Source organism: Aspergillus melleus, assembly GCF_016097325.1.
Source record: "Aspergillus melleus strain CBS 546.65 chromosome Unknown contig3, whole genome shotgun sequence".
Taxonomy (NCBI): Eukaryota; Fungi; Ascomycota; class Eurotiomycetes; order Eurotiales; family Aspergillaceae; genus Aspergillus; species Aspergillus melleus.
This window is the reverse complement of record NW_025763372.1, coordinates 637,690-662,746: the sequence shown is the minus strand read 5'-3', so window position 1 is coordinate 662,746 and position 25,057 is coordinate 637,690. Positions and strand designations below refer to the sequence as shown.

General features: G+C 51.5%; 12 protein-coding genes across 12 annotated transcripts; 5 read left to right on the top strand and 7 right to left on the bottom strand.

Annotated features, from left to right (window-relative positions):
- Positions 1–53: 53 nt before the first annotated feature.
- rpb3 (DNA-directed RNA polymerase II core subunit RPB3) lies at positions 54–1,227 on the bottom strand (the record flags this gene model as incomplete). The annotated part of the gene is made up of 3 exons (XM_046086919.1): positions 54–450; positions 536–1,104; positions 1,174–1,227. 3 exons carry the CDS (start codon positions 1,225–1,227, stop codon positions 54–56), a joined length of 1,020 nt encoding a protein of 339 aa, XP_045942885.1.
- Positions 1,228–2,438: 1,211 nt separating this feature from the next.
- LDX57_005239 (NUDIX hydrolase) lies at positions 2,439–3,075 on the bottom strand (the record flags this gene model as incomplete). Its single annotated transcript, XM_046086918.1, has 2 exons — positions 2,439–2,866; positions 3,024–3,075. 2 exons carry the CDS (start codon positions 3,073–3,075, stop codon positions 2,439–2,441), a joined length of 480 nt encoding a protein of 159 aa, XP_045942884.1.
- A 3,330-nt stretch (positions 3,076–6,405) lies between these two features.
- ATE1 (arginyltransferase) lies at positions 6,406–8,784 on the top strand (the record flags this gene model as incomplete). Its single annotated transcript, XM_046086917.1, has 11 exons — positions 6,406–6,463; positions 6,836–6,880; positions 6,989–7,064; positions 7,130–7,192; positions 7,257–7,379; positions 7,437–7,598; positions 7,652–7,885; positions 7,941–8,038; positions 8,093–8,158; positions 8,250–8,521; positions 8,659–8,784. The coding sequence occupies 11 exons, from the start codon at positions 6,406–6,408 to the stop codon at positions 8,782–8,784; spliced, it is 1,323 nt and encodes a 440-aa protein (XP_045942883.1).
- A 504-nt stretch (positions 8,785–9,288) lies between these two features.
- Positions 9,289–10,185, bottom strand: cbpA (putative calcineurin binding protein; the record flags this gene model as incomplete). The annotated part of the gene is made up of 1 exon (XM_046086916.1): positions 9,289–10,185. The coding sequence occupies one exon, from the start codon at positions 10,183–10,185 to the stop codon at positions 9,289–9,291; it is 897 nt and encodes a 298-aa protein (XP_045942882.1).
- Positions 10,186–10,793: 608 nt separating this feature from the next.
- Positions 10,794–10,976, top strand: LDX57_005236 (uncharacterized protein; the record flags this gene model as incomplete). Its single annotated transcript, XM_046086915.1, has 1 exon — positions 10,794–10,976. One exon carries the CDS (start codon positions 10,794–10,796, stop codon positions 10,974–10,976), a length of 183 nt encoding a protein of 60 aa, XP_045942881.1.
- Positions 10,977–11,667: 691 nt separating this feature from the next.
- LDX57_005235 (alpha/beta hydrolase) lies at positions 11,668–12,630 on the bottom strand (the record flags this gene model as incomplete). The annotated part of the gene is made up of 1 exon (XM_046086914.1): positions 11,668–12,630. One exon carries the CDS (start codon positions 12,628–12,630, stop codon positions 11,668–11,670), a length of 963 nt encoding a protein of 320 aa, XP_045942880.1.
- A 688-nt stretch (positions 12,631–13,318) lies between these two features.
- Positions 13,319–14,215, top strand: grpE (mitochondrial nucleotide exchange factor MGE1; the record flags this gene model as incomplete). The annotated part of the gene is made up of 3 exons (XM_046086913.1): positions 13,319–13,579; positions 13,687–14,112; positions 14,183–14,215. The coding sequence occupies 3 exons, from the start codon at positions 13,319–13,321 to the stop codon at positions 14,213–14,215; spliced, it is 720 nt and encodes a 239-aa protein (XP_045942879.1).
- A 3,555-nt stretch (positions 14,216–17,770) lies between these two features.
- MSF1 (phenylalanine--tRNA ligase) lies at positions 17,771–19,321 on the bottom strand (the record flags this gene model as incomplete). The annotated part of the gene is made up of 1 exon (XM_046086912.1): positions 17,771–19,321. The coding sequence occupies one exon, from the start codon at positions 19,319–19,321 to the stop codon at positions 17,771–17,773; it is 1,551 nt and encodes a 516-aa protein (XP_045942878.1).
- A 749-nt stretch (positions 19,322–20,070) lies between these two features.
- DIC1_1 (putative mitochondrial dicarboxylate carrier) lies at positions 20,071–21,304 on the top strand (the record flags this gene model as incomplete). The annotated part of the gene is made up of 4 exons (XM_046086911.1): positions 20,071–20,224; positions 20,286–20,290; positions 20,406–20,504; positions 20,600–21,304. The coding sequence occupies 4 exons, from the start codon at positions 20,071–20,073 to the stop codon at positions 21,302–21,304; spliced, it is 963 nt and encodes a 320-aa protein (XP_045942877.1).
- A 965-nt stretch (positions 21,305–22,269) lies between these two features.
- COX12 (cytochrome c oxidase subunit VIb) lies at positions 22,270–23,001 on the bottom strand (the record flags this gene model as incomplete). Its single annotated transcript, XM_046086910.1, has 5 exons — positions 22,270–22,301; positions 22,399–22,462; positions 22,555–22,636; positions 22,698–22,728; positions 22,935–23,001. 5 exons carry the CDS (start codon positions 22,999–23,001, stop codon positions 22,270–22,272), a joined length of 276 nt encoding a protein of 91 aa, XP_045942876.1.
- A 728-nt stretch (positions 23,002–23,729) lies between these two features.
- Positions 23,730–23,996, top strand: LDX57_005230 (uncharacterized protein; the record flags this gene model as incomplete). The annotated part of the gene is made up of 1 exon (XM_046086909.1): positions 23,730–23,996. One exon carries the CDS (start codon positions 23,730–23,732, stop codon positions 23,994–23,996), a length of 267 nt encoding a protein of 88 aa, XP_045942875.1.
- A 292-nt stretch (positions 23,997–24,288) lies between these two features.
- On the bottom strand, positions 24,289–24,811 carry LDX57_005229 (RNA-binding protein; the record flags this gene model as incomplete). Its single annotated transcript, XM_046086908.1, has 2 exons — positions 24,289–24,429; positions 24,491–24,811. The coding sequence occupies 2 exons, from the start codon at positions 24,809–24,811 to the stop codon at positions 24,289–24,291; spliced, it is 462 nt and encodes a 153-aa protein (XP_045942874.1).
- Between the last annotated feature and the right edge of the window lie 246 nt (positions 24,812–25,057).

Sequence of the window (25,057 nt, the reverse complement as noted above, 5' to 3'; positions counted from 1 at the left end):
TCCATTTTCGAGTATTTCTTTTTTATGCTTTTTTTTTTCTTTGTTCAACCACATTAAAAGCCATAGCCGCCGCCGCCGCCGTACGGGGTCGCGCCGTATGGAGTAGCGGCGCTGGCTCCCCAGGCAGAGGCGTTGCCATTGGCATAGGCCGTGAATCCACCGTCGATGCCCTCCGGCGGTTCGTAGGCGTCGGGGCTGCGCACTCCCATCATATCATCCTCCTCGACACCCATGATACCGCCGTGGTCACCCTCGCCGGAACCGGAGAGGGCAGAGATGACCGAGGCGAGTTTGCGTTGCAGAACCGTGATGCCTTGCTGGATGATCATGTCCGGCTCTAGGTTGCCGATACTTTCGACGTCAAAGTAGAAGTTGTTGGGCTCGGCGTCGTAGTCAAACGGTTGGTCGGGGGGAGCGGCATGCTCCCAGGCAGCGTTTGCGGAGATGGGCCTAGAGGTGATTATGTTAGGAACCGAAGAAGAAAAAAGAAACCCCGTGAGCCACGCAAGAAGAGAAACAGAGAAACCGAACATACCATTCCTTAGCAGGGTCCTCCTCGTACCAATAATCCACATGTCGCAGGTTATTATGCGGATCGTACTCGAACCCAATCGCCGCCGTCGGCGCCCACTTCGCATGCTCTTTAGCAATCCCCTTCTTCGCAATACACGTCATTTTCAGTTCCTGACCGCTGCGCAATTTACAAATCAAGGGACCCAGGCCCTGAGGATCCGTGATGACCGGGTTGCCCACCCATTCGTTGGCCCGCTCGCCGCTGACGACCAGGTCGCGCGCATGCACGGCCATGACCTCGTCGCCGGTGCAGCGCGCATGCAAGGACAGGGTGACGCTGCAGCGCGCGCAGCGGTCCTCGCATTCGCAGTCGCGCGTGTACTCGACGTCCTGGTCGCAGTTCTTGGAGTTGAGGGGGATGAGGCCCAGGCGGTGGGCGAGGAACTCGTCGGGGAGCACGGAGGTGTTCATTTCGACCTCGACGAGGTCGATGGCGATCGTGGGGATTTCGGCGAGCATGGCGCGGCGGACGGAGTTGGCGAAGGCGAGGTCGACGGAGCTGAGTTTGAAGTCGACGCGGTAGGGTTCGGCCTAGAGATGAGTGTGAGTTTCGAGAAACTTGGATCTCTGCTATGTCGTTGGAGTGTGACGGGATAATACCTCTCGCACGGTCACTTGGGGCCCTGTGGGCTCGATGTCCATTTCATAATCCATGGCGGCGTGGAAGCAGCGCTGCGGGCTGCTTACTCGAGAAGACGGGGCGGGAAAGTTTTGTGTTTTAGAATGACAGAGCGATGGAGGACGTTAAGTTGAAAGCCGACCGGAAGGACCGAGATCAAGGTTGGGGAGGAGGCGGGAGAAAGGCGATGAAAGAAGAGACAATCGGAGGTGAAGGTTGGAGTTTGGCTCAGGGAACTGCAGGCCGCGCTTTGCCCGATCGGGAATGCATCTGGGCGGCTTCTTCGCGCATTCTACAGTCAGTCCGGAGAGCTTCTTGACAGAATCCCATGAAGAGTAAATACTTTGCTTGGCATGACAGTGAATTTGGACTTCGAATTTACTATACATTTGGTTCTATTCTATCATATGTTCTATGTGACTACAGGACTACACCGAAATACTCTACTCCACACTCTCATGTCATGCTTAGGGATACAAATCACTTGGGATTACAAAATCCTCTTGCGGCCGTCAATCTGATCACTGGGAGATGATATGAGTATGGCTTTTTTTGTTTGTTTCTTTGCTTGTTTTCTTGGTTCAGACCCCTAGGGTTTTGCATGAGTAGCAGACCAAACCATCCGACGGTACCAAAAGATGCATCCGTCTTGATAGTCGAACAGATGACAATTTCAAGACCATCGCAAATGGTAAAATGCAAAACGCATTCGTGCATAGAACTCAAAGGCCTTCTGTCAGGCTCGAATCATAGGATTGGTATCCAGATAACCGGTAAGAACGAATCCTCCAACCAAAGTCGGACGTGACCAAAAACCACGTCCGTAAGACGTATAACTTTTTCTTCATCCGTCCGCGATCAGTGCTGTCGACCGTGTTGCTCTAACTTTCTATTTTGACGGATTGTTGCGGAATCTATAGAGGTGAGTTGTGGGAATTGGTTTCGCGCGCATAGCCATCCAGCCACCCACGCGATATTACAAAGACAGAAAGGAAAGAAAGGAAATTTCGAACTCCAAAGCAGCACAGCCGACCGTGGCAACAAGAAAGAACAAGAGAAGTGATGGAAAGGCATCGATCAAGGGAGATGCAGGAAGAAAGATGGAGATGAGATGGGTAAAAGAAAATGTTTTCTTCTTTTTGAAAGGGAAGTCATGTCAAGTCGTAAAAGGGCCAAGTTTGGCAGGCGAGCTTCCGACCTAGCCGGCTGTCTCTATCCTGCGATTTTGGAGAGCAATCGGTCATCGCTATTTTTTCACGGAACTGCGATTCAATGCCTCCAACAGCTCGGGACGACTGGCAAGAGCCGCCGCCGCTTGAGCGTATGCGACCCATTGACGTTTTCGTTTGTGCATCTCCGGCCACTGATCCTCTTCGCGATCCACGGTGACCTCGAAGAACTGGTAGGAAGCCTTCGGAGCATGCGACGTCAGCAACGTCGACGGGCGCATGTCCGGGATCAGGCCCAGATCTTGCTGCACCGTGCAGATGACTCCGGCCTCTTCCCAGGCCTCTCTGCAGGCAGCCAGCTGGGCACTCTCTTCGTCGGTTTCCCACCCTCCTTTGGGAAGCACCCAGCCGCCTCGTCCGGCGGACTGGATCATGAGGACTTTCGTCTTATCCGTTGACAGCGGGACCACACCGGCCACGAGTCTTTCGCCTTTCGATCCGTAACCTGGAAAAACGCGAGATCTCCGGATTAGCATCAGGTTGCGCGAACGTCATCCGAAGGGTCCGAGAGCCTAATCGTCCCTTTTTCGCGAATGGAGGGGGATTCCGACCAGGCGCCAGAGCGACGTAATGCGCCCCACGTGCCTCCGGCGTTCACTCACGTTGGTTTTTTCGCCCTGTCCGGGACTCCATTGACCGGGTAGGATCCACCATTTTGGAGGACAAGGAATGAGAAGAAGGTAGAAGGAAAAGGAAGATGAAATAGGAATAAGAAGCCGTTGAGACGCCTCTCACCAAGTCTATGCCCCAAGAGAAAGATAGGAGGAACGGCGGAGTGAATGCGCCAGGAGTACCCCACGCGACAGAAAGTCAAATGAATGAAAGGGTCTCCGAGGGGAAAAAGGGAAGAAGCAAGGCGGGATGAGGTGGATGAGGTGGACGAGGTGGCAAAGAACACGAGACAAGACCTCGGTGTAGAGGTCTAGAAGTCCGAAGAGGGACTTTTCTAGGGAGGGGAGGAGATCAAAGGACGGAAGAGTATAGAGAGGGAAGAGGTCCAGCCTGGGTGGGAGCTGGTCCGCGGCCGTCAACCCTAAACTTTTTTTTTCCCGGGACGGAGTAGAAAAAAAGAGGCGAGGCGGTCGACTGGAAATTTTGGGGTAGGAGGGGAAAATCAAGAAAAGATTAATGGAAAGAGTAGTCAGGCAACTAGGTATTCCCGTTCACTCCCGCGGCGGACGGGAACCTGGAAGAAGACGAGATATAATGAGACATGGTAATCAGAAGTAGAAGCGAAGAAATAGGGGAAGGGAGGAAGGATAGAGAGAAGGAGGAACGGAGGGGAGAGAATCGGAGGGGGGAAAAGAAGTTGCTTCTGGGGGGGAAGTTCGCGGAGACCGTACAGTGTACACGTATTACCGCTGCCTGCCTCCCTGTTAGTACTCCGAGTATTGAGTACCAGACTCCACTGGCTTTTCCTTCCAGAAGGCAAATAAATGATGATGAATCACCGTGGAATTAATCCTCGGTAATCAATTGGAATTACCGGATCCTTGCGTCCACTCTGTCAGGAACTCGGTCATTCCAACTGCGTGTCACCGTCCTCGCCATAGCTACAGAGTGCACCCCCTATGGAATATGGATCTATGGACCTATGGGAACTGTCACTTCTTCTGGCTCGTTCGGTCTTCGGACTCTCAATGTAGTCGACCGAGTCTGATATTGGACCCGGTCCAAAGTTTCAGCATATTCCTGCATTATTGACCGGTGGACCTCTTCTCTATTCTTGGGGTTCTTTTTCCGCATCGGACTCTGGTCCCATCAGTCCATTTCGTCCGTAAAGATCTGTCTCTGCTATTTTCATCGGTCATCAACTAGAAAACTGGATGCGATCCACCCCGAGGCACCTAGCCAACCCTAACTGCGGTACACCGAATGAGACCAGGTCTCAAGAACCGACGTCCAATAATCATCTCCCTAATCGTTTCCCAGGGAATGGAACGCGCCCCTCCGTGAATTTTTCTTTTTTTTTATGTTCTTTTTCCCTTCGTTTTCTTGTGACCAGATCGTCGTCGGGTATCTTCCTGCACGGACGTGCCCTAAAGTCTGAAGAGACCTCCGCGGTGCTCAATAAGAGTGACGCACATGGTCAACAGCCTCGTAGGCAACTCATGCGGAGTGTAAATCAATCCTCCCTGCAGCGTCAGTGGCAATTTCGAAGCACCCTTCAAATAGACATAGACAACTCGGAGCATCCGCTACGTGTGAGACTCCCGGAGGATAAAACCGTCCAGCAAAGACGCGGCAATCAGCATCAAACCAGCTAGTCCTGCATCTTTGGTCGAAGGTGGACAGGCGGAGAAATCATTCTCACGAAGAGAAGTTTTATTTCGACTCATTTTTCTTTTTCTTTCTTTCTTTCTTTCTTTCTTTTTTTACCTGCGCCAACCTCGACCTTCGTCCAGACAAGCTAAGGATTGGATACCATGAAACGCACAAGCATGCCTGCATACATTAGCTCCAAGTGACTATTGGGGAACGTCGATGCCATCACAGAAAGGCCGATCCAATCCGATGCGGGGCTCCAACGACATCCCTGGATATGGCTCCGAGAGGGTCAAGGGTGTCCGGATGGAGGGAAAGGGTTTAAAATAATATCAAAAATAGAGGAGAATCCATGGGAGGGCTGGGGAGAACCATCAGGTCGATCATAACGCTGGAGTCTTTTGACGCCAAAGCCCACACCCCCTTGAACAACTTAACGGCGGTAAGGCATGCACATCAGAACTCGTTAGAGGAGTTCGAGGATGTCGAACCCCACGACACTGATTGGATCGGGGGGGATACAACGCAGCAACGATCTATATTAGATGCGGACCCTGAGATCGCAGCGGTGAGAGACTTGAGGTGACTCCGTTGCGCGAGTTGTTGGACTCTCCGTAATGGTGAAGACGAAGGGGCGACACGTGATGTCATATATGCCGGGGAATTTCTCAACGATCCCACACCTCAAGATAGTAACATTCCAATAATTAGGAGGATCAAATGAGAAGGGGCATAAAGGTTAAATGAACGGAGGCATGCAAGTCACCGTAAGTATCATTATCATTATTCAATGACGCATCGGATTGACACTTGGCCAACTTCCCCTTCCATCGACTGTAAGGGAGGTACCGTATCGTAAATTTGTGTCTGGGTATGTAAGTAACACCTCCGGAGTATACCTAGTCAACTACCTACCAGATAGTGTTCTGTGCCTGAATAAATTTGGAAATTCCAGATCACACCTGTGGGATGACTGCAGACCTCGAATCCGATAGATATTCGTTCGGGATTATTATTCCATTGCCTCTTCTGCGCTCTAACTACTGTACCTATCGTACGGAGTAGACACCGCCATCTCTCGATACTGAAGCCACAACTGGACAAACAGTGCAGCCAAAAGTAAAAAAAAAAGGAAATAGAAAGACAACAAGAATAAGAGAGTAATAAAAAAGAAAAACTCCAATCAGCCCCTGGACAGGGATGACCGGGCCTTACATGAGACTACCACCACTTGCCATCAGACCAGACGAGACCAGCCCATCCGAGTCAGTTCGAATGCTCTTCTAGAAGCACGATACTTGATTGAGCCTTGACCTCTGGCTCAGGTTGCTGTCACTTTGTACGTTAACTACATACGTTAATCAGAAGTGTTTGGCGAGTGTGCCTACTGTGTACTTGCGCGACCAGGGGTAACTGTAAGATGTCGGCCGTACTGCGGCGGTCATGCGGCATCCACCGTTTCTCCCCGCCAACGTCTGGTCCTCGTCCCTCTATTTACTCTCGGTCTTTCACATCTTCGACTCACGGTCTCGTCCCTCACCTCCAGTCTCCAGGTGGACTCGCTACTCAGTAGACCCATCTGGCTCTGTGCTAGTCTCTCTTAATTCTCATTCTGCCCTCCCCCGACCCATCCCCCTCGGAGTTGATTATTGCTTTTCAATTTCGGACTTCCCGCCTTGAGCGCCAACGAGACCACTTGCGCATCGCACCACATCCAACATGGGGACCATCGTCGACGCCGAAGAGGCAAGGAATCTGTCGTTTTTCCGACCCCTAGGTAAGCAGCCACTCAGAGATGATTGCTCTTCCTCGTGCCGTCATCATTGGCCCCAGTCCGTCTGCCATCCCGCGGAGTCGGCCATTCTGTGCCCCTCCATGATGTATGGCAACTTGCCCCTCCTCCTCTTTCTTGTCTTGGCTCTTTAGGTCGGGACTATTAGCCTAGCCTTTTGTACTTCCATATTTTGGGATCGTCGCCAACCCGTCATTCAATCAATCAATTCCTGGATATGCGGCACGAACAATGCATGACCCGCAAATTCTGTCACTGTCACTGTCACTGCATCGGTCCTGTCTGGCATGATCCGTTTGGCTTCATCCGTATTCATGACTGTTCCCGGTGACTCACTATAATTTTTATTCGATATAGGTTACCAACGTAACTCCTGTGGTTACTGTAAATCCGATGATGGCAGTAAGTCCGACTCTGCTGCAATGATCCTCCGGGTCGTTGTGGTCTCTGCCCCCGATGAACCTTCCTCCGTTCTTCGTGGTTGATGCGCATCTATCTAACCTCCTACAGGTGCTTCCTATTACACTAGCTCGGTCGCCGTTCGTCCGGTTCATTATGAAGAACTTGTCAACCGCGGCTGGAGAAGGTAGGTTTCGCTACGCGATGGGATGCGTCCTGCATGTCGAATCTGGCTGCTGATTTTGGCTTCAGGTCGGGAACGCTCTACTACAAGCAGAACCTGCAGAGGTCATGCTGTCCGCACTATACGATGAGGTGTGTTTGCCCGATCCATGGCCGGAGACGGCTTAATTCGTCTGTAGATGCTGATCGTATTTAGGTTGGAAGCTTCGGCTTTCAAACCTAGGAAGGACCAGCGGAAGGCAATCAATCGCTGGAACAAGTTCATCTTGGGTCCTGAGTATATCCGTAGGGCGGCGTATCTGTGTCCTAAGAGCCGAGCGTAAGCTTAATCCTCCATCCCCTGATAGCCATAAGACTGACAGTATCCCGTGCCTAGAGAAAAGAAACACCGGAAGCAAAACTTCGATGTTTTGGATGTCGTGCATGAGGCTGAATACAGCAACGTGAAACGACCTCTGGATCCCAAAACCAAGAAACTTCTAGAGCCGGCTCATCGGTTCGAAGTTAACATCGAGGGCGACTCCATATCGCAGGCCAAGTATATAGCCCATCCATAATAATCAGCCGTCCTGATGCTCACATACTCTCAAGATTTGACCTCTTTCTCAAATACCAAACCACAGTCCACAAGGAAGATGTATCCAAATGGCAAACCAAGGACTTCAAGCGCTTCCTTTGCTCAGGCATCAAGCGATCCCCAGCCAACCCGCAGTCCTCGGAGAAGAAGCTAGGATCGTATCATCAATGCTACCGATTGGACGGCAAGCTGATCGCCGTGGCTGTCTTGGACCTGATGCCGAATGGCATTAGCTCTGTCTACATTTTGTGAGATTCCTCCCTTCAGAACTTGACTGGTGGAAACGCTAACAAGGAAACCAAGCTACGACCCGGCGTACGAGCAATGGGAATTCGGAAAACTCAGCGCGCTCAGAGAAATCGCCCTGGCCAGTGAAGGTGATTATAAGTATTACTACATGGGTCAGCTACACTCTACCACCAATCCATCTATTCTGAATCTAACCCCCTTCCCAGGTTACTACATCCACTCCTGTCAAAAGATGCGCTACAAGGGCTCCTTCAAACCCCAATACATTCTCGGTAAATGAACCCCATCATTCTCCCAAATCCATCATCCTCCCAAATTTTATCATCCTCGCAACCCCATACCTAACCACCACCACCCCTCCAGACCCAGAAAGCCAAACCTGGGACCCCCTCGACGGCGAACTTTCCCAAAAGCTCGACAAACGCCCATACGTCTCCCTCTCGCATGACCGACAACTTTCCGAAGCCGCCGCACAAGACACGCCGCAAGCCACCGACGCCGACGCCGAAATCAACGACGAAGATGTCTCCCTCTTCGACCTGCACATGCCCGGCGTCTTGACCCTGGAACAAGTCAAGGCCCTGGATCTCGATCACTGGCTCCTTCTGGTCCATGGGACGTTTGTGCATATGATTGTTAGTTGTTCCCCTCCTCTTCTTTGTCATCTTTTCCTTTCCCTTGCAGAATGGTGTTTTCTCGCTAGATCGTACAGTCAATATACTATAGTAAACACGAACAAAGAACACATGCTGACCATATGTTCGACCCACAGGACCTCGTCGGATGGGAAGATATGCCAATGGACAATCCGCAGTCCGTGAAGGGGATAATTGCGGAGTTGGCGGCCGTGTTGGGACCGGAGGTTCGGAAGGAGAGTGCGGTGGTTTTGTTTGATTAGTTTTCATTCTTCATCTTGTAGTTTATCATCGCTTCCAGTGCTGGGTAGATTCTTAGTATATTCTGGAAGTTTTCGTGCTACAATACTGGGGATTGTTTGCAAAGGAGGTTTATAGGTAATGATTCATTGTATGTATGCCAGTCTGTAGGAAGATTGGTAAGTGCATGTAGTGGATAATAAAGATAATAAGTGAATGAGTCAATCAACCTAAATGCTGCAATTTGGCGCCGATGCTTGCCTGTAAAGGAAACGCCACCCATGATATTATAGTAACAGGACCCTCCAAACCAAAGATTTCAAACCAGACAGGGAAAAAAAAACACATAATCGAGTTTCATGAAGCGCAGCAAGAATGCAAATTCACACATGAACAGTAGAATGGACCCACCATGCATGCAAATTGCCACTAACAAGAGAAAGAAAGCACAGACGCTAAACCAGCCAAAACCAAACCGTTATTGCAAACGTTGCAGGAAGAACGTGGAAAAACGTATGACCATTGTTTTAATTCATCAGTTCGACCGGCGGCCGAGACGTCTTCGGCGGCATCTTCTTCACCGACATCTCGATCGGACTCATCTCGACGTCCATATCCTCCAGCGCCGCGCTGGTATCCTCGACCATGACGGCCGGCAGGTTGGGGCTGCCGCCGTGGTCCTCGGGATGGAAGATGAGGGTACTGCTGCGGCTGCGCTGCTGCGACACGGCGACGGGCCAGCTGCCCGTGCGCTTATCCGAGGTGATAGACATGGGGGTTCCCGGCTCCATAGCGTTGGCGTTGGGGGCGGCGTTCACGTCCGCAACGACGCCGAATTGCTCGGTCTTCAGGTTCGCCAGGGCGTGGGCGAGATCACTCGCGTGGACCTCCTTGTTGGGCGGGTCTTCGTTGCGCATGACCCAGCCGTGCGGGGGGCTGGGGGGCGGCGAGATGAAGAAGAGTTTGTCGGAATGCGGCGCTTCTAGGAGTTTGGGGCGGGCGTCCTGCTCGTCTAGGATGGGGGTGGGTTCGCCGAAGTAGATCTTGGCGCGTGTGTTGGTGTTATCGAGGAGCGAGGAGCCGTCCAGGAGCTTGCGGGTGCGCAAGGCGTCTTGTTCCGAGTGGAAGGAACAGATGATACGGCGGAGAGAGGGCAGCGGGGAGAAGGAGTTCAGCGGGGCGATGGATTCAAGCCGGGCGCGGATCGCGGCGAGGGCGTCCGGTTGGAAGAGCAGGATGCTATTGAGGTCGGTGATGAGGAGGGTGTTGGTTGGTGGCGTGGGTTTAGAGAGAGATGGCAGGTTGGACATGTCCAGCGAGAGATTGGGCCGTCGTGAAGATGAGGAGGATCTAGAGGCGCGAGAGGCACCGAAGGAGGGAGAGGATGGGAAAGATCCTGGCGGTGAAATTGTGATTCCAGTCATTTTGTGTATGATGGAAGATAACGAGACGAAGCGCTGAAGATTTGTCGGCGATAGGAGAAGGAGGAATGTTGAGGGGGAGGAAGAGAAAGAGATGGAAGAAGAGGAGAAAAGCGAGACTATCAAGGTGGCGGTCAGGTGAGAAAATCCAATTTCTGGGCGTTTGTTTGAAAACAGACGATCGCTGGTCTGGATTTCTTAATTGCGGTCAATTCTGCTTGAATGGTTTCTGATCCATGGAAGAAGTTGTCACAATCTCCGTCTTCGTCTTATATAGCGATCGTTTTGACATTCCATCCATCCGTCTTCAGTTGATGCTGCGCCCCGGTCGGCCTCCACTCAACATTGAAAAAAGAGGGTCACCTACACTGCCCCCCAAGCGTACTCCGTATGATAGACGCGATTACGACGGTCCACGGCCCTGCTCCGTTCCTGACGATCCAGATTTTCTTTTTGCCACGGTGATGGCCGACCCCGTTGTGGCTGATGCAATGAACAATTTGCACACTATGGGAGTTATCGCCACAAACAGGCTGCCAGATTCGGTAGCGCAGTAATGGCCCTCGCGTCAACCGCCTCAACTAGCCTGTCCAGTCTGCTTGCCGCTAATTATGGTGGACTACGAGACTATCCCCGGAGAGCCCTCCTTCAAGCCTCTTCCGATCTTCCCATGGCTCTGGCTCGGGGCTCTCCGCATGCCTCCGTCGCAGCTCCGCCCTGGGAGTGGAGGCAATTCTGCACGCGCGGACTCCTCCTCCGAGATTTGCGGCGTGCTGCTCTTGGGATTGCTATGAACTTCCTAATCGGCAAGTTGCTGCTCCGCTATCACTAGGCAGGCAAGATTCTATCCTCAATTCTTGGTTGACGTCGTGGCTGATGCGGAATCGTATGCTTCGCTTTTCTAAGCCCCTTTGGTGGTCCGTTCGGGGACCTGCTAACTAGTAGGTAGTGACTGGTAGGCTCTCTAATCATGAACACAGTCATCTTCAGTCCTTTACTAATACTGCAACATGCACCTGTCACTTGTTTTAGATGCGCATACCACAGCCATTCTTTAGTCTGCAACATTCCTCTAAAGCTAGGGCCGTCGTAACTCGTTGCCCTACATTGGCCATCCATCTTGATATAGACAACTGCAACAATTCCTTTTATAGTAACTCTATCATGGTTACCAGAAATTCTCTGCCTACAGTGGAGGATTCAATGAGAACTTGGCAGAGAAAAGTGACTTGACTAAGCCCCAGGCGAGAGCATCCTTCTGGTTAGAGGATGGCATAGCCACTCCGCATCCGAACATGTCGGAGGCAACACAACCATCTACGGTAATCCTCTCAACTTGGGTTTCGCCAACAGTCTGCATTGCGGCTCGATGTCAACCGAGCAGGATTCTATGTACATGAAGGTTTGAAAAGGGGAATTCCGCCTTGTATGACTCGTCTCCTTCTCACCAGCATCTATGTTCACGCACGTATACATCAGCCTACTCTACAGCGTGGTAATGGCCCGGTCTCGGTCAGCAACGGCTCTCTTGGTCGCTTCGATCTCCGGTGCATACACCTCAAACGCATGCGGGAGGCCCGGGTACACGTGAAACTCGAGAGGGATGTTGGCCGCGGCAATTCTGGCAGCAAAGGCAATGTCCTCGTCGCGGAAGATGTCCAGTTCGCCGACATCGATGTAAGTCGACGGGAGACCTTCCACGCTGGTTGCGCGCGCAGGGGCAGCGTATGGCGAGACCTTGTCGGTACCGATGTCATTGCCCAGGAGAGCGGTCCAAGCGGTGATGTTGTCGTTGTTGTTCCACAAGGCCAGGGGCTCCAACGGCGGGATGGGAGTGGTGGTACGGTCATCCAGCATGGGATAGATCAGGATCTGCTTGGCCAGGGGCGGAGACAGGCCGCGGTCACGGGCCATCAGAGCCAAAGCAGCGGCCAAATTCCCGCCTGCGCTTTCACCCATCGTGGCAATGCGGCTGCGGTCCACGCCAAACTCTTCCGCATGTTCGTACACCCACGTCAGCCCGGCATAGCAATCCTCGGTGGGCGTTGGGTGCGGGTTCTCGGGGGCCAATCGGTAGTCAACCGAGAACACTTGGACGCCCGTTCGCTGCACTTGCAGCGCAAGCATCTTCGTGAACAGTGCGACGTCCCCCTGGATCTTACCCCCGCCGTGCGTGTGTAAGACCGCCGGGCCTGGTGCCGTGGACGCCGGGGCTTTCTTTGCAAATCGATACACGGCTATCGGTTTTCCGTCGTATGACTGTATCTGATGCACGGTTTGTTCGACGTCAGGCGCAGCGGGAAGCTTCTCGAACATGGCCGCGTATTTGGCAGTGATGTCGATACGGCGCGCCTGGACATCGTGGATGGCGGGGGCTGGGCTGGATGCTAGGTCCGAAAGGAGCCAGGCCGCAGCCGTGGAGAAATCAGGGTCATAGGTGAGAGGCATTTTTTAAGTAGGGTGAGCGTAAGCAGAGGAAAGCCTTGAAGATATCCTGTGACGAGTCTTAGAAAGAGCGAGGCCTACGCGCCCGGTTCTCTGCAGTGATCATTTATAACGGCCACAGGGTAAATTGAGCCCTGGGGCTAAGTGGGCATGGTGGGGAAACATGGTGAGGAGTGAGGAGTGAGGAGTAATCGACGGTCGACCCCAACTGTGAGTGCCACTGTGATTGCGCATTGAGTGATTATTAAGTGTTATTAGGTTGAGTTACTGCATGAGGAATGGATAGGCAGATTGTGTATCCGATTGTCTGTTCGGTAGTCTTTTCCATGCCACGCCAAGCTGGTCTTCTCAAAACACCGCAACTGCACTCCCATCAGACAAAAGAAGGCATTTGTATTGAACCAGACCATTGTTATTGTTCAAATTGATATACTCCTTCGGCTTCTGGCGGCATGACGTAGTTCCCATTTGTCACAGTATCCCACGCTCTCTCGTCACGGGACTGCATCCGTGCGGCCCGACGATGTTCCCGGGCGGTCAGAGCGGACAGTCACCTGAGCAGCTACTCGAAAGTTCTGTTTTCCCCGACCAGAATAATTCATACTGTCAACCTCACTCCTCCCCCCAAACGTCCTATTCCTGCCTCCCTCCCGTCCCATTGATCCCTTCCTTCATCTCCTCCTCCTTCATCATGTTCCAAAGACTCGCCCTCAGACAAGCCCAGGCTATCCGCTCTGTGGCCTCCGTCCGCACGACATCATCGGCACCTTTGGCTCTTCGTCGCACGTCACAGCTTCCTCAGTCCTTCCGCCCGCTTGTTCGCCAGCCCAACTTCCGCAGCTACTCCACTGAGAACAAGCCTGAGCAGAAGGAGGCCGATTCTAAGGAAGCCCCTGAGGACCCTGTCCAGAAGGAGCTCGAGGAGAAGAAGAAGGAAGTTACGGAGCTGAAGGTGGGAACTCCCTTCTACCGATATCGGAGCGCGTCGTCGCACCATTGGCGCTTCCAATCGCATTGTATGTGGTAATGTATCGAATTTACTGACCCTCGAGCCAACAGGACAAGTATGTTCGCTCCGTGGCCGACTTCCTCAATCTGCAGGAGCGTACCAAGCGTGACATGGAGAACGCCCGCAACTACGCCATCCAGAAGTTCTCGGCCGACCTTCTCGAGAGCATTGACAACTTCGATCGCGCTCTCCTTGCCGTGCCCAAGGACAAGATCGAAAACCCCGCCCCCGAGAACAAGGACTTGAACGAGCTGGTCACCGGTCTGAAGATGACCCAGAACATTATGATGAACACGCTGAAGAAGCACGGTCTGGAGCGATTCGACCCCGACGAGCCCACCGAGGACGGCAAGGCTCAGAAGTTCGACCCCAACCGTCACGAGGCCACCTTCATGGCCAAGGCCGAGGGCAAGGAGAACGGCGACATCATGTACACCCAGAGCAAGGGTTTCATCCTGAACGGCCGTGTCTTGAGAGTGAGTGTTTCCCCTACAGGCTGCCCCCTGGCTCTGTGTGAGGCATTTTACTAATTGAAATCCAATCCAGGCTGCCAAGGTTGGCGTTGTCAAGAATGACTAAATGCCCCACTTTATAGCTCCTGACACGTTTTCTCCCTACTTTCTTCTTTCTAATCTTCTCTCTGTATAATATACCAAAATATCTCTTTTTGTTTATGACGGGGGATCATCAACCCACGGTATTACTTATGGGAACGGACATGGATTCCCCTTGGAATCTTCGCGTTCCCCGGATCATTGCTGCTTTTTGTCTTATGACTGCATGTGTATGATACACCTATTTTCATACGATTGGAAGGCGTCCGGGTTGTCTTCCTTTCGTTATCTTTTCTATTGGCGTTCGACTTGTTTTTCTCTCGACACTCTCACCTCCCTATTCTACTCTGTACATTATACGCAATGATCTGTCTTGTTTAATGCCTCAAAAGCGATTGACTGCCCCCCCCCCCCCTTTCGTTTGGTTGGATATGTATGGATGGACTTGGTGTGGCGCGGGCATGGTTTGAAATTACATACGCATGGCATCGGGGGTCCTGTTTCTATACTTATTTTCCTTGCATCACTCCGGTTGTCTTGGTTTTGTATAGTGATTCAGAACATTGATTGAAGAGGATAATAGCAGCTGGCTGGCCTGTTGGCCATAAGAACGGTTTCATTTGCAAGAATTAGACCTTTTATTGAATGGTATCAGAAGAGAGCTTCTGAATCTACAAAGAAACACATGATGCTACATGCTAAAAATACATACGTACTTGATTTTCTCGCCAGGTCGACAGCCTTCCCTTTCCATTTTAGTGCTCACCCCTCGCTGCTTTTTGCTCACTGAGTAGACCTGAACACGCCCTAAGTATACCCTAAACACGCTCTAAACATATTCTGAGCAGTCTGAGATAATTACTAAACACAAGGTGAGCAGAAGACTAAATACTCTAAATCAGTAATCTCAATAAACTATCACATGCCACACCTCTATGTTGAATCCTCCCCATTCCCTTGGTTGATATCCTGGCGGAGTATATACACAACATAGATATTGAACACAATCATCATGACCATCCTCACGATGATATTCAACATATCCGCCATATACAGCATACATGCTTCATTTTTCCATCATTTGCTCTTTACTGGCCTTCCAACCATGTTCTTACATCAATCTCCTATTTTGTTCACGTATAGCTCGAAGTTGGGCCTGTCGTCGAATAGGGAATGGTGAGACTGAGAAACCATGTTACGTTTTGAAGGACATGTATCGTTGTAATTCGTTTTGCGACGAAGATACCTACAAACGTTTTATGATTATTTGTCAATCAAGAAAAGAGAAGTTTGTTAGCCACAGCTTTAACAGTATTTCTTTTTTTTTTTCTTTTTTTGTTTTGCTCTCCAAATGGGGTCCCCTATCAAAAATGTAAAGTTTAGTTATCGAGTTCGACCCGGCCCCCAAGACCGATAATTTTTGCGCCTATTCTTTTCATTTCATCTCATCATCGGAGCGAACTAGAAAAAATAATTTTTAAAAATAAGATTGCAATTTCCTTACCAAGGGCTTTCCAATAATGAGAGATGAAAACCAAGCCTTAATTAGCAACAAGATTAAGATTTAACAATCAAAATGGCTGAGAGCCCTTTGACTTGTTTATAAAACAAAACTCTGTCTGTTGGATCCGTCTCTGATTGCTGCCAGAACTTCGGGTATGGAAGGAGCATTGGATGGGGAAATACAAATACGCGTAACCTTACTGCGCCTTTTTTTTTTTTGAGGGGTGGTGTAAATTCTAAACACTTTTACATTAAGTCATCTATTATCGAAAGAGGTGTCTACTACAGCCTGTAACACAGCTTGTTCATTTGGGGAGTGCATTACATATCGGAATTTGCCATGGAGGCAAGCAACGGCTTTGAAGATTAAGGCGTTTATATCAATACTTCCTACGTTCTCAAGCAATCCTTCTTCCGGACTCCCTACTTAGCACCATGTATACCCACATGATCTTGATAGACCGGTATCGTCTGTCTTTTTTCATACCTAGCGACCCCGAGTGTCGAGCATATCGAGAAGGCCGTATCAATTGATCGCACCCCAACATTGCACACCACCGAGTGCCACCGACTACAGGAACTGGATGAGACAGCTTGACACAGTCTAGGAGCTCTTTGAGCGGGTGTATTTCTGTTACATGGTACATTTTTACTGTTTGATTTGTCCACTGTATTTGGGGAGTTTTAACAGTATATACAGTTACCGGATGGCCGTTCCTTCTCAACAAGGTAGATATAGATAGGCTGTTGCCTGGCGGGCGTGTCATTTGCACGTCACGCAACACCATATGACTGCAGAACCCTTTTTAAACCCGATCGACCGGACCTGCTTCTCCCTTTTCTTTTCTTCCTTCTCCCAGCCGGTTCTTTACTATTACCTGGACTGTTCTTTCCTATTACCTGGACTGTTCTTTCCTATTACCTGGACTGTTCTTTCCTATTACCTGGACTGTTCTTTTCCATTTCCTGGACTGTGATGAAACATGCCGTGATACCGAGTTCAGAAAGTACCACCGAGCCTCCAGCTCTGGGAGGGACTTATCTGTCTTTTGCATTCTGAGTCCTTGACCCTGATTTCCCCCTCTTCCTCTATCGTCACATCACCACGTCATGCCTGTTTTCTGAATCTTCCCCATGCTCTTTGTTAACATGCAAGGTGGTTGCTGGTGTTGGTCAAGCCCATATCAACAGGGGGTCATCTGCCCGAGTTGTGTAAATAGTTATCTAAATTTCCATTGCTTTGTTTACACAGGAGCCTCAAGGTGGCATATCTTTCAGTATTTGTTGTGATGCCAGAGCTAGCTACTTACTTGTCTGTATCCATGCAAACTGTGGTCTGCTGTTGGCGCCTGAGTCCCTGTCCAAGAAACCCGCCAGAGCTCTTCGTCTTCCTCGTCCTCTAGCTCCGAGAGTGGTGGAGCCGATAATGACGATAAGAGTAAGGCGGCCATTGTGCCTTCTACTGCTAGGTTCTAAATAACAAGGAAATCTATGAAAACAAGCACCGCATTCACCAAGGAGCAGACTGGCAAGTCGCCGAGCGATGCGAAGGATGCTAACAACCGAAGGGCCCATGGTACTGGCATCAAATGCGGTGATCCTATGGATATCGAGGCTATACCCGGTGTCCTCCATTATCAAACGGGAAGACCAAACCTTGTTTGGGGTAGCTAAATATGGCATCACTAGGGTATTGATAGTCTTTGCTTCAAGATAGATCCTTATAAGTCATTTGGTAGATGCCCATGCTACCATAGGACAACACTCAGACTCTTGATTCCACAAGCATACTTTATTCTGACCAATAGTAAGGTAGTCGAGTCTACCTCTGGCAGACCCACACAATACCTCCTTACCTAGCTATATACTTAAACAAAATCTAGACCCTCAAAGATAACTACCCAGGCCCTGCGAAATCATCTCCACCAACAAATTAACCGTCTTTAATAAAGCAGCAATGTCTACAATAGGAAATTTATGATAATGTAGAAAAACAGGTACGTATAGTTACATACTTACATATCCAACTAGTGGACGAACAAGCTTAAAATAATTTACACAGAATCTTATTCCCCCTTCATCGCAGCTGGACACTCAACTGACCCACGAGTTTCTCGCGCACCTTATCATGAAGTTCATTCGCCTCCTCATTGGTCAAAGTACGCTCCAGACTGCGGTAATTGATACGATAGCACATACTCTTGCGGTTCGTTTTCGGATGCGTGAATTCGTCAATGAGTTTCACGTCCTCGACGAGGTCGCCGCCGATGCCGCGCACGATCTCCATGATGTCGTTCTCGTGCACGGAGGTCGCGCCGCCGGCGGAGCTGCCGGATGCCGCGGTGGGCAGCCAGAAGGCCACGTCTTTGTAGCAGGCAGGGTGTTTCGAGAAGGGTTCGAAGCGGGTGATCTTTCCGGCTTGGAACTGTGAGAGGAAGCGCTCGTCTCGTGACCAGAAGAGGCGGATGTCCGGGATGTTGAAGAGGAGCATGGCAAGGCGTTCGAGGCCCAGACCGAAGGCCCAGCCGACTCGGTTCGGCACGTCGGAGTTGTTGAGCAGTTCCTGTTTGATCACTCCGCAGCCCAACACCTCGAGCCAGTCGCCTTGCCAGAATACTTCTAGTTCCCAGGACGGGCTGGTGAATGGGAAGTAGGCCTCTACCCAGCGGACCTTGAGCGGTTCGGGTTCGGCGCCTCCGGCGGCTGCCGTGGCTTTGCTGGCTTCGGAGAAGATCTTGATGACCATGCGTTCGAGCGACCGTTTCAGGTGCGCGGCGATGGCCTCGACTTCTTCTTCGCTGTGGTGGGCGGATTGCAAGGGGTTGCGCTCCGGGTGGATGGTCGGGTTGGGGTCCTCGACGACGACATCGTGGGGCGGGATACGGTTGAGGGCGTCGGTGATCGTGGCGGCCGTTTCGGCGGAGTGTTTGAGCGGGTCGACGTCCGGGCGTTTCCAGAGCATGGCGCCCTCCATCTGGTGGAAGATGGGGTAGTGGCTGCGGTCGATGGCATCGCGGCGGTAGACGTCCGCGACCACGGTGTACCCCGTCTCCTCAGGCTTGGTGGCCTCGTTGCGGTTGATCTGTTGGAAATACGCCTGCTGGTGCGCGCTGGTGTGGGTGCGCAGTACCGTCTTGTCATTGATGTAGTAGGTGTCGGTGCGGCTGCGGCCTGGGTGGTCCAGTGGGAAGCCTAGCACGTCGAAGTTGTTCACTGTTGACACGACGGGGTCTTTCTCGTGGTAGTTGCCGTATGCTGGACCCGGGAACTCGCTCTCGAGTAGTTCACGGATGATGGCTAGCGGGTGGTTCTTCTCGAGGTATAGTCTGCGTCCGACATGCGAGAGGATCGTGTCAGGAGTGTTGGTCCATTCGTCGGTCGGGTAGGATTTGCCCTCGATCTCGAGCGATTTCCTCGCGGCGGGTGATGAAGACGAAGCGACTGGTTTGCGGTCCGTGTTGGCCTGGTCCGATGTCCTGCGAGGCGCTGTAGAGCTCCAGGTTCTGCGGCCGAGGGCGAGCTGGGTCGGAGGCTGCGAGAGCGGAATGCGGACGCTCCGGGCGGAGGGGGCAATTGACCATCTGCCGCTGCTGATGCGCAGGGCTCTACCGGTGGCCAGCAGGCGCATTGTGTCCAGGAGGTATAATTGTCTGAGCTGCAGGCTGGTGGTCGGCGGTTGCGGTCTTCGGAGAGGCCGAGCAAAACACTTCGGAGCGGCGAAATGAGAGGCCGAGTGCATACGGTAATACAATGCATACTGTGCATATCGTGCATACGGTGCTAACTAGAAGTATACATACGAGTATATATGATAGGCATTGGACATTGATTGTCATTGCTGCTCGCAAGCATATAGTTTTATGGTCAACAATATAGGTCTTTCAGTGTCAAAGGTAAATACTAAGGTAGTTACTAAGGATTTCTCATGCCTGCAATTATGACGCAACATGCCTGTCCATGCATATCCATTCATCCGCCCAACTCCGGGATGCCGTCCACACGCTAACGACTGCCAGAAGTTCGAGTATACTCCAGACCTAGGGTCCAAACAGCTTCACGTCTATCAACCACTTTGCATTACTCGCAAAGAACATCCTCTCGGTGCCATTTCAACCACCGAGCAAAGGATGAAGGCGCAAGGCCTCCTACCGAAGATTACCGCTCGCCCGCGAAAACCGAGGCGGTGATTGGCGGACCCCCGCGCAGGATCGGATGGGCGCCGAAGCATCGGAGACTTGATTTATCTCCGGCGCAGAATTATTTCCTGGCGATAGCCTCACCTTTCTTCCCTTCCTCCTCACGTCGCTTTCTCCTCTCCCCTCTCCTCTCTCCACTCCCCCCCGCCAGTGCTGGCATGCCCACATCTTGTCCGTCAAGATGGCAAGCACCGCGAAGTTAGATATGTCGCAATCTCGGCTGGCTTCTACGCCCGCGCCCGCGCCCGCCCCCGTGAAAAAGGTTCATTATCCTTTTTGGTTCGGAGGCTCGGCCTCGTGCTTTGCGGCCGCCGTTACACACCCGTTGGACCTTGGTATGTTGCAATTTTCCCTAGATCAAGTATCCGAAGGTTGGAGCTGACAATGCGATAATAGTGAAGGTATATTCCATCTTGCTCGCATTCTTTTGTCTTGCAAATGAGCAATTCGTCGATTTCGCTCGGTGTTGCCTTCGCGTTATCGTTCCCGGTCGCTAATGAATTCCGACCAAAATAGGTTCGCTTACAAACGCGTGGTCCTGGTGCTCCCTCGACTATGGTGGGAACCTTTGGCCATGTGCTCAAAAACGATGGATTTCTGGGCTTATATAGTGGGGTATGTTTCTGATGCTTTGAATCGCACACATGGTTCACATAGGAAAGGCGTCAAAAAAGTGAAAATGAAGTACCAGCTGACGGAGGATTCTCTAGCTGTCGGCAGCCCTTTTGCGACAGATAACGTATTCCACCACCCGGTTCGGAATCTACGAGGAGCTCAAATCGCGCCTCTCGACTCCCGACTCGCCTCCCGGCCTCCTCACCCTGGTTGGAATGGCCTGTGCGTCTGGCTTCCTCGGCGGGATCGCAGGAAACCCGGCGGACGTTCTGAACGTGCGCATGCAATCCGACGCCGCGCTGCCCCCGGCGCAACGACGAAACTACCGCCATGCGTTCCACGGCCTGGTGCAGATGAGTCGCACCGAAGGTCCCGCCAGTCTCTTCCGCGGCGTGTGGCCCAACTCGACGCGCGCGGTCCTGATGACCGCCTCGCAGCTGGCCTCCTACGATACCTTCAAGCGCCTGTGTATCCAGAGCTTCGGCATGTCCGATAACCTGGGGACGCATTTTACCGCGTCCTTCATGGCCGGGTTCGTCGCCACCACCGTCTGCAGCCCCGTGGACGTCATCAAGACCCGTGTCATGAGTGCCTCGCCCGCCGAGAGCCGCGGCCACAGCATCCTGGGTCTTCTCCGGGATATCTCCCGCAAGGAAGGCTTCGGATGGGCTTTCCGTGGATGGGTGCCTAGCTTCATTCGTCTGGGTCCTCATACCATCGCTACCTTTATCTTCTTGGAAGAGCACAAGAAGCTGTATCGCTTGATCAAGGGCATTCCTGAGGACAAGCAAAAAGCATAGATTGCTTTGACGCTCCTTCGTCCGTTATCTCATATCCCAGATTTTTTCTCCCTGCTTTTCTCTGCCATCTAACTTTCCATATATTGACGTCTCATGTACATGATTTTGGCGAAGCATCTTGGGAGGACAAAAGTTTGAACATCGCTTTTCTTTTTCTCTTTTCTTGTTGTACATACTGTGTTTGGTTATGTGTGTGCTTCTATTTCTCTGTTCTTCCTTTTTGTCTATTGTTCTTGTCCTCTCAGTCCTCTGCGAGTGCTGTTTCTACATCAACGGCACCGAGATACCCATTCCATTGACAGATACTCATCAATGCCTATATTGATGGACGTATCTGGCACCTTTCACATTTTTCTGTCCATTTCTTTTTTGTTCGAGTATTTGCAATTGCTGTATTTTCTGCATAGACATGTTTGTCTCATCTCATGGGAGGAAGGAATATCTTTGATTCCGCCGCTACCTATTTTCGGATTTGGTGGTCTGGTTGGTTGTATAATGAGTTGGAATAGACGGGGAGGGTACATTCTTTCTTCCTTTTGCTAGACTTCGCTAGATAGATAGATTTGTTTAGATGCTGGTTGGTAGTTCTGGATTAATTCAATTCAATTCAGCTGCAATTCATCGGAATCCATCTCTAGATAATTAGCAAGGTTAGACAACCATCTGTCTACCAGCAATTCCTAGAACAGCATCAGCAGAGCAATCAATGCTTTACAGCTCCAAGCAGAGCACTACCTACTTCAACAAAGAAAAAGACAAGAAAGAAAAAATGGCTTCCAAAACTAATTGCGAGTCTATATACGTCCACGAACAAATCCCCCAGCGAGCAAAAGCCTCCCAAAGGAACTATCAATGGAATGTTTAAATTTCCCGCGACGATTCAGGTTAGAGTACATGTTGACACAACAAAACTTGAGTGGGAAAAAGTGTCCAATCAACAATGAGGAAACGGCAAAGGAATCATTTTACTCCAGCTTGGCGGGGAAGTTGCCGGCCTCTATATTGTCGCAAGTGCAACAGTCAGATGGTTAGTCTTGTGTCTTTGTTTCAATTCGAGTCACCGCTGGCTTGGGCGGAGGGGGAAGGATTCATACCGCGTTGGCCGTCCCAGCGGTCAGTCCAGGCCTTGGGGCAGAGGGAGCGGAAAGCGTGGAAGAACTGATTTAGAACCGGTTAGATGGGGGTTGTTCTTGCATTGGAGTTCCTTTTTTGCTTCGCGACGGAAGTTTGGCAAGAATTGATGGATGTACCTGGGTGCACGGGCGGAAGTCCTCTCCCTTGGCGTTGACACACTTGTAGTAGTCAACGTAGTTTTGCCAGCAGTGCTTGGTCCTGAATTGAGATGATAGGTTAGGAAGAGAAGTAGTATAATAGAAAGTTGTATGGCACGTACTGGTTCTGCTGGGGGAAACGAGCATCATAGCCTGTCATTTCGTTCCGGATTGTCAGCATCCAACACACTACCGACTCGGCCATCCGCCACAAAAAAACCTCGACCACGACGGCATTGAGAGCGATCCGACCGACTAGAACCTAGGAGGAGAACGTACCAGCTACAGTGACATTAGCAATTGATCATGATTTGCGATTGATCGGCCAAGAAATTGGGACCGGGATTGAGAAAGCTCACCTGTCACGAACTTGAAGGGCTTGGTCTCCATGACCTCATCGGGATCGGCTTCAGGAATGGCACCCATTTTGACTATGTGGAGCAGAAAAACGTCTGCGGGCAGATAAAAAGAATTGAATTGTCGAGGGGGAGGGAGAGGGGGTGGGTGTGGAGGAGGGGAGGAGAGGAAGGAAAGGGAACGGGATGGGGTGAGGTTTGCGCCCAGTGGAGTGGAATGACCCGTGAAGCAGTGAAGCCGGGAGTGACCGCGGGCGGTCTAGCGAGCCACTCATGCGGCAAGATTTCCTAAACACCCGAACGTGACCAAACCTCCCCTTCGAATTGCTGAGCTTCTTCCTCTCTCCCGTCGTCACCACTCTCTCCTTCATCCCACCCACGTCCAACCTCCCGTATCGGAACACCCCCCTCACTCCATTCAACCATGTATCCCACTCGTATCTTGCGGATGCAGGCCTCTCGGCCTTTCTCTTTCCCTGCTCCTGTGAGTTCCCGACTACCCTTGCGAATCCGACGAGAAAAATGATTCCTTGGCGGCTCCTCGGTTCTGGTGCTAATCAATCCCTATAGAAGGAGAACCACAGCGGTACGCGCTTCCCGAAGCCTGGACTTGTATAATGGGGGTTCAATTGGAAAGAGAAGGGTTATGCGTCCGAATTGGGAACTAATTGATATCTACAGCCCACACCATCTCTCAGCGTCTGCGCACCTTGAAGCGGGTCCCCCCAGAGCTGATCCCTCTCGGTATGTCATTCTTCCGGGACTACTTGACATCTTGAAAGATATCATATTCTAACCATGTATACTGCTGCACAGGTGTTGTCCTTGGGTACGTTTGATCCTTTTGATATTCGTTGGAGCATCTTATATGACATCGGATATCCAATCCGCCACTTCCCCCATCCCCACATCTTCAAATCTCTTCCCCCAATCCGTCTCTCAACTGACGCAAACCACAACAGCGTCGCCGTGGGAGCTGCCATCTACTCCAGCGCCCACAAGCTCATGACCGACAAGACCCTGCGTCTCAGCCGCAACGCTCCCAAGAGCCCCGAGGAGCACTAAATTGTACCGCGTTTCATTTGATTGCAACATAGGCGACCCTTTGGTTTTTGTTATCGGCGATATGTATTATTCACCAGGAAGCTTGATGTCGCGGGAGAATGAAGAGGTTCAAGGGTGGAATTGGAAAAACTCGTTAAACTCAGCCTCGGGATTGGAGCACGTGTATATAGTACGGCTTTGAACGGAGGTTTCTGGAGGAAGAATGCAGAATGACTTGCGTCCCCTGGCCCTTTGCTTTCACTTTCGTCCGTATTCCGAGAGGGTATCATCTTTATTGCTTGCCGGTGGGGTTTCATTCCGGTTTCGGTCCTGCGACGTCCAGCTCTTCCAGTCCCTGCATTGGGTCCTGGGGGCGCTCGCTTGCTTCCATTTGCGCCTGTTCGGACGCCATCTTGTCCTCCTCGCTGACGGCGTATTTTGCCAGGTAACCCTCCTGTAGCGCTGTAGTCAGTAATGTGCTTCAAGATAAGTACGTAGTAAAATGGTCTGCGCACCTGCTCCCAGATAGCGGTTTTGCTACCCAGTCCCTCATTGCTATCCTTCTGCGGTTTGGCGGGCGCTACCTTGATCGTCCGTCCGTATAGCTCGCTGCCGTCCATGTTGTCGATAGCTTCTTTCGCATCATCCGGCAGGTCGAATTCCACATACCCGAACCCGCGGTGGAGATCATTCGAGTTGGGAACATCCGGCTTGGGTAGAGTGATATCGACGACTTCGCCGAAGGGAACGAAAGCCTCGGCCAGCGTCTGCATGGAAACCGCCTGGTCGAGACCCCCCACATAGACGGTGCACTTCAGGCGAGCCTTCTCGCTCATGGTGAAGGAACTGGTGAAAGTGAAAGAGCCGGGCAAGGGAACTTGGACGCTAGCAGCGGGCCATAAAACTTGTCGCGACAAATAGGCAGAAGGTGATATGCCTCCGGGAGCTCGACTCGGTCGTTCAGCTTGTCTCTTCTCGGTCTGCGCTCAACGAGACTCATGCATGCATTCGTTGCCCAGACTTTCTCGGTCGGATTCGCCTGATATCACGTGCGTCCCGGGGGTGTTTTGGCGAGCGGCCCG